The 7598-nt window shown below is 48.9% G+C and overlaps 1 protein-coding gene across 1 annotated transcript in view; it reads right to left on the bottom strand.

Annotated features, from left to right (window-relative positions):
- RANBP10 (RAN binding protein 10) overlaps positions 1-7597 on the bottom strand; it is a 68821-nt gene extending 61224 nt beyond the window's left edge. The window contains exons 1-2 of the mRNA XM_046680362.1: positions 7348-7597; positions 6451-6562 (exon numbers count right to left, since the gene is read on the bottom strand). Coding sequence (XP_046536318.1) covers positions 6451-6562; positions 7348-7582 — 347 coding nt within the window. The 5' untranslated portion in view covers positions 7583-7597. The remainder of the gene's footprint in view (positions 1-6450; positions 6563-7347) is intronic.
- Position 7598: the final 1 nt, after the last annotated feature.

The following is a 7598-nucleotide window of genomic DNA, read 5'->3' on the forward strand; positions in this document are numbered from 1 at the left end:
CTAGCCCATCATCACATGGAAACCTTAAGTCCCAATAGTTTTAAAAGCATCAAATTCCACGCACGAAACCCCTTTCTGCTTAAAATATATGGAATGGTTTGTTTTCTGCACTGGCCTCAAGTGAGACAACACACATAATGGCACTAACCTGCATGGTTCAAAACCACATCTCTCTATCCCTTCTGCTGTGCATTTTTTTTTAAAGATTTTATTTTTTTCCTTTTTCTGCCCAATGCCCCCTGGTACATAGTTGTATATTCTTCGTTGTGGGTCCCTCTAGTTGTGGCATGTGGGACGCTGCCTCAGCGTGGTTTGATGAGCAGTGCCATGTCCGCGCCCAGGATTCAAACCAACAAAACACTGGGCTGCCTGCAGCGGAGTGCGCGAACTTAACCACTCAGCCACAGGGTCAGCCCCTCTGCTGTGTATTTTTAAAATGTATACTGTGTTAGGAGTTGAAATATCCTATGTATTTTTTATGGTTAAAAAAAATTATAGGTAAAACAAAAATAAATTTCGGTTAAAAAAAAGCAGCAGCAAATATAACTACTGATAAACTTCTGGAACAGCGGTTGTTAATAAAACAGATATAAAAAATGAAAAAAAAACCAAAACAGATAGCCCATGCCAATTTCAGACACATGGCTTTGTAAACCAGGTGATAACCAGTTCTACTCAGCAAACCATTTCCTCTGCTTCTTTCCTTTTGGTTCAGCACTACCGTGGCAATGTCCTCTAGAAGTGACAAGCTGAGCCCTCACACCATTTGGGCACAACTGCCCTTCTCCTCTCTCCACCTCTTCTCATCTTCCAACTGCCTCCTCCCTGAGGGCCAGTAGGTTTTGTCTCATGATGAAAACTCTGACCAAAACATAGCAGCTACCTGGTGCATTGTGCACTGAGAAAACTTCTGGGGCTCTGTCTCAACAAGAATGAGTGCTGTTATCAATCAGCAATGTTTGCCACAGACGCTGAGGGGTCAGGGAGGGTATCTGAGCCTTGACACTTGCTGTTGCTAACCTACAGTAAACTTCCCTGGGATCTCAGGCCAGCTCTAAGGTCTAACAGGTAGGGAAGTAAGAGAGTATAAGAGGGGTGCAAAAGACTTACCCAGCCCCTCTCACTTCCCCACACAGTCCAGAGCATCTTTTTCTGGCCCCTCCATGACAGGCAGGCTGGGCTCTGTTTCACTGCAAAGTCCTCCAGACTTATTTCTAGCAATAGAACCACAACTTCACATTTAGATTACAACAAAACAATGTCAAGGATCCTGGAGCTACAAAGACATTTTACGTGGATATTGAATAGAATTTCTGGATAGGCAGAGGGACATCCATGAATTTAGACATGGTGTTATTCATAACTCTCCCAGGGATGACTCCCTTCTCTCCAATCACAGAGACCCTTGATTCCTTCCTGATGGCCCCAGAATATGATGCTACACTGTGCTTGCTGCACCCACCCTCCTGTGTTTCAGCCTGATGAGCTCCTACTTCCCCTCTAACAGGGAATCTCCCTTATGTGGTGATCCATCTAGGGAAAAGACCAAATATTCCAGAGAACAAAAAACAATGGGGCCAGGAGTGGGGCATGTGGTGAGGAGATGGGAAGTGAATTTCAAGAATTTCTCTAGGGGCTGATCCTTGATCAAGGAAGTCCCCAATTATTAAAAAAAAAAAAAAAAAAAGAAGCCATACTCCCCACTCTTAGCTCGCAGTTGGAGCCTGGGTGGTGACACACAGTGAGCAGGGAGGTCCCAAGGAAGCCCAGATGTACTCAGCACAGGAACAGATCCTACCAGAAAAATGGACACCATGTGAACTCCAGTCCTCTCAACCCATGCCAGAGCTACATATCAGCATGCCCAGGTAGACCTGGGCTTTAACCTCCAACACAGGTGAGCAATACAACACTCCAAGATGCTTCAGAGCCCCAATATTCCACGCCTCCAAAAACAGTTCAATGTGTTATTTAGGGAGAGATGCTGCCAAAAGCTCAGCTTCTGCCCATGAGGCCGTCAGCCCCAGGGGACAGTCAGGGAGAACAGGGCACAACCGCCATCTGTATGGCCTTGGGCAAGGACAGCACCTACTTCTTAGGGCAGGCAGGAGAAGGCCCTCCCCAGGTCAGTGCCAGATAGATGAGTGCCAGCCTTCTCAACAGCACTCTACAATACAACTGAAGTAGGGGGACCCAGGGTGAGGGGTTAGTCACAGGCTATCTCTAGGCTGGTGGGCCTGTGTTCAAGTGGCTCTCCAGACCAGAACGCAGCAGGCGAGATCTTAATTGAGTGAGTGGCTCTCCGGGTCTCCAAGGAAAATCACTTTGGGTGATTCTGAGCCACGAGAGGGAGACACTTGGGCATAAAACATGGGTCAGTGTTGTCTTTCAGATGGGAATTGGCAAAACCAAAACACCACAGAACACCAGCACATGCAGAGTCCTTTCACCTATGAGAAATCTCTCTGGCTACCAGTCTTCAACACCCCACCTTTGCATTTTGCCACACAAGAGAAAGGCCAGCCAAGAGAAGGAAAAGACAAGTGCTGTGGAAAAACCATGCCCGGAGTCAAGGACCTACAGCCATGGGTCCACATTGGACAGGGCTCTCAGCCACAGGGGCCTGGTCGAATCAGACCAGCGGAATCTCTTCTCCCCTATCCACCCTCACAAGTGTGGGCAGATCCAAAGTCCTCATATACTACTACTTCAGGATAAAGCCCATGCTCCTTGGTCACAGTCTGCAAAGCATTTCCAATCTGGCCCCTGCCTACCTCATGCTCTGTGTGCCACGTCTTTTAGTGCACTGTTGCTTATACCTGGAGCATCGGCTTCTTTGTTCACATGGAACCCTCCACTTCAACCTTCCAGATTCAGCATTGTCACCTCTTCTATGAAGGTTTCCTCAAATTCTAAGGTACAGGAGGAAGTCCAACCTCTGGGCCACCTCTGAGTATGGTACACCATGGACTGGCCCTTTATACACCACCCTGTGAGGTCGTGTGCACAGGCATATCTGCCTCCTCTCTAGATAGGCCTTGTGCCTGTGCTCCTGGGGCTCAGTCCTGGGACTGGGACAAAACAATGGGTGCCTCACTATGGTGTACAGAATAAATGGGTGAGTGCACTGCTGCCTGGCCAAAGGAAGTCAGCTGCAGGTACAAGCAAAGGCAGGTTGGCTGTGACCAAAGCCCTCCCTCAGGGCCTGGGCATCAGCTGCAAAGGAGAGCCTCTCCCCCACCAACTCCATCCAGTGCTCTAGCCCAGGCTTGCTGTTCTTGGGTAGAGCCACCCATCACATGTTAGGAGGCCGCCGCTGCTGGGATGATGTTACAGTCTATTTTGAGGGTCACACTGGAGCATCTGTCAGCCTGGCCAGCCACACCCTCCATGTGTCATCACTAAGAGCCAGGGCCACCCAGGGTCCACGAACTCTGCCTGAGCAAGTCATTTCCCCCAGGGACGCTCAGCTTCAGGGACTCTTTGGCTTCCTAGCAAGATCAACCTGGATGGCCCTTATCTCCTGGCACCACTCTGACAGGGCTCTGATGTCTCCTCGCCCCACCAGACCTATTCCTGGGGTTCCCAGCTATGGTGACTCAGCAAAATGCAGCTGAAGCCCATCAGTCTATGCCAACCTCTTAGCTCAAACATAGCCCCTCCTTCTCCAGCCCTCTCTTATATTTGGGGAGTGCCCAGAAAGCCCAGCATCCTGACATCAAGTTACGAGTCAGACTCCTTTTAGGTCCAACAGGTCTCATCTGCTGGGAAACTCCTACTCATTCCTCAAAACCATGCCCATGCTCTGCCTCCTCTTACAGAGAGACTCTTAGTCCACTCTCTACTAATTAGGCCACAGATCTCTTAGGATATGGCTGGCCGGTGCAGGCTTTACCTTTGTTCTCTCTGCACCTAGCATGTGCCTGACACATAGTAGGTATGAATAAATACACTATGGACCCTTGAAATGAAACTTTTCTATTTAGACTAGCTTAGCGTGTTCTTCTACAAAAGACATCATCAGAACAAGGGCCTTTCTGGAAAACAATGACACTGACAACTGGGTTCATAAACACCTTATACAAAGGAGGGCTGGCAGTAGGGCCCTTCAATTCTACTAAAAAACAAGTTTACAGATTTAATCGGATGGTAAGTCAATCAAGCCCAGTCCAGAGCATGCCACATTCCTCTGTCCCCTAAGGACACAGTGATCCCCTAAGAATCCAACTGGACATTCCTTCACTCTACCCAGGGAAGGAATGCAATGGGGAAAGGTAGCAGCAGCATGGACACACATAGCTGGGATTAGGCGAGGACGTCTGACAAGTTAGGCTACTCCATCACACACCCCAAGCCCTGCGCCAGGGCAGGTCACCAAACAACCTAGGGGCTCAGGGCTCAGCCACAAAACAGGTATCTCATAATCTGCTCCAGCTACTTTTCCAGAGATGCTCTGAGAATCATACTAGATAATACAAGAAAGCTACACAACCGGTTAACACTTGGGTCATGGGACAAAGTAGGGTCAGAAACACAGCTCCAACATGGATGGGAAACAGGAAACAAGCTGATCACTGTCTGCCTTATATCTGCCCTTGGCCTCCTCAAAACCACACCTGGCCAATACCAATATCGGGCTACATCCTGGCCATGAGGTTTTCAGGGATTCCATAAAGAGGCCATGAGGAGACATTCATATACTTGCCATCTGACAGCAGTCAACTAAAGCAGGCCACCACAGGCATATATGACCTGGGACCTTTTTAAAACAGGTTTCCAGGTCAGCTTAAGGCCTATATTTACCACACATAAAAATGCTGGGAACAGAAGCTAGGAGAAGATGCCCAACTTTCTTTAGGTTTGCAGGTAACAGCTACAGTAAGGGAATCTAACAAGACAGGGCCTTTTCCAGCAAGATCCACTTACAACTGAAATGTTAAAAGGCAGCTGAAAGAATCCAGGTCTCTATGTTTAAACACTCTCCTTCTGAAAAGTTGTTCTAATCTCACTAGCTCAGCTGTTATCCATGATAAAGACTATAGAGAAAACAATCCATTTTCCTCCCTACAAGTTTAAGAAATGCCCCTCAGTTTTTCTGGCAATATGAGACACCAGCACCAACATTTCGGTCTATACTGTAACTATTTCTGCAGTGTTTGTTTTGTTTTAAGAGACTATTCTCATTCACACTACTTGGAGCATATTAAATATATGTGCTTTTATTAGACTGGAAAGGGAAAATAGAAGTTTTAAAGTCCTCCAATAAGTTTCCTATCTGTAAATATACTAGATGGGGATAAAAATGAAAGATGCAACATCTTGCCATGATCAGAATTTCAAAATCACAGAATTCCAGGGTTAAAGGCAGCTTAAGATGCTTGTCTAGCTCCCCTCAGTACAAAAGAGGAGATTGAAGCCCCACAATCTACCTACGACCACACAGCCCTCCCAGGCAGGGATATTACAATGTCAGTAAGGAAGCAGGCAGAGCTCTGACTCTGGCAGTCTTACCCCCAGCATGGCCCCTTGGCTGGGCATTTTGCAAGGGGGACAGTCCCTAGAAGAGAGGAAATATTATAAATGCTCAAGAAGACACACTCAGGGTTAGCACCAAGGTCACTAGTGGGGTTGGCAAACATCCCACACCAGACTTAAAGTCTGATGAGGAAAGCATTTCCAAGGCAGTTGCAATCATATTATTTCATAACTTAAACACCTGCTTTGTCACAATCACTGGAAAAAAGGGAGACTGGGAGAAGAAGGAAGAAGAAAAATGAAAAATCTCCCCTCTGACTTCCTGTGTCTGCTTAGATCACCCTAAAATGGAGAGCCTCCCTAATGTTGGCTTTAATGAGGACCTCCTAAAGCTGGTCCAACTGGTGTTCAAGTCCCTGGACTGAAAAACAAGTTTATGAGCAGCAAGGTCACCTGATTCTAACCATGTGCGTGCTGTTTACCCTGAGATGACAGGCCAGCGGCTGCTACAGCTTTGATGAATGCTGCGAAGACTCTACTAACCCTTTGAAGCCTAGTGGAGCCCCTACATGACTAAACGCCATAAAAAGGAACCTTGAATGCAGCAAGAGTGTGAAAGGAGGGAAGTCACAAACACCACCCGATAGTGGGGGAAACCCCATTCTGGATGCTGAATTGTTAATGTAAACTTGTATTCTTGTTTCCCTGAGCTATGAGGTATCTCATTACATCATCACTAAAGAGAAGTCCCCTCCTCTATCCCCAGTGCACCTACTTGCCATCAAGAGTTGCTGCTTACACCAGGCCATGCCCACAGTCAGGTAACAAAGGCAGCCCACCAGTCAACTATGCAGCCCAGACTCACACAGCTCAGCAGCTCACATGAGTTACAAGTGGCAGCCTAGAGACCTTGAAATCTGACCACAGAGAACAGCTCCATGTTGGGAGAAAAAAAGGCGGTAACAAGGAGCTTACCCATCTCTTCCTTTGCTGACAATCTTCACTTCAAAGTAATAAATGCCACAAGCAGCAGGTATGGGGTGGGTGGCGCGCACTGAGGCTGCATCTTTGTGATTTTTGCCATGACCTAATAGGAGAGGGCAAGGAAGAAATTTCAACAGAAGGAAATGCAAATGGAAGCTTTATTCTTCTCTGCTCCATGGCAACTTCACCCCTCCACAGCCAGAGGAAGTCCTTACATAGTCCAAGGAATAATCAGACAACAACTGAGTAAATACATAAACTTCCCACCTTTGGCTCACTTCCTCCTGAGAATAGCAGCCCTGTCTGAGACACTGTAGCCCATACAAACAAAATGAGGGTACAGGCAACGTGGGTGAATGTCAGAGATTCCCCAGGGTTGCTGGCAGTCTCTCCAGAATACAGGCAGCCCACCTGGGAAACCAGGGGAGGCGAAGGCAGCCCTGGAAGACCCCCCAACACTTTCACACAGAACTCCAAGCCCAGTCTGGGATGTCAGGCAGGCGAGCAAGCTCATGGGCCTCCAGCTTATGGAGGGGATGTACCCACCCCTTTCTTCAGACACTCTCGAAACTAAGCAGTAGAGAAGGGCTCAGCTGGAGTTGGAGCTATCCCAAGACAAGCAGGACACCCTTGGGTGGAAAGTCCAGCCCAGCACTGGGTTTGGACACCTGTTGCGGTTCTCTTGACATCGGATGTCTCAGGGCAGAGAGACCTAGGCAGTCGATCCTCGGCCTGGTCAGCCCCACCACCCTGGAAACCCCGCGGGAGCTAAGGCCTAACCCAGAGTACTCGGGCCGGAGAAAGGATGTGATAGGGCAGGGACCAGGCAGCACAGCCTTCCTGCAGATACTCTGGCCTTTTCCCTCGGCGGGAAAAACAGGCCGATACCTTTGTAGTGGACGCGGAGGTTGCCCTGGGAGAGGCCGATGTAGTTGTACTTGTCCTTGGGGCTCCAGGAGCGCGGCAGCGGCGTCTCCTGCTGGTTGACCGCGGGGTACAGGCGCTGCAGACGCCGGTTCAGCTCCTGCTCCCCCGGGGACGGCAGCCCACTCCCAGCGCCCCCGCCGGAGGAGTCTCCAGCCTGCGGGTTCCCAGCTCCCGGGTCCGCCGTCGCCGCCGCCATCTTGGAGGGAGCTGCT

Source organism: Equus quagga, chromosome 13 (assembly GCF_021613505.1).
Source record: "Equus quagga isolate Etosha38 chromosome 13, UCLA_HA_Equagga_1.0, whole genome shotgun sequence".
Taxonomy (NCBI): Eukaryota; Metazoa; Chordata; class Mammalia; order Perissodactyla; family Equidae; genus Equus; species Equus quagga.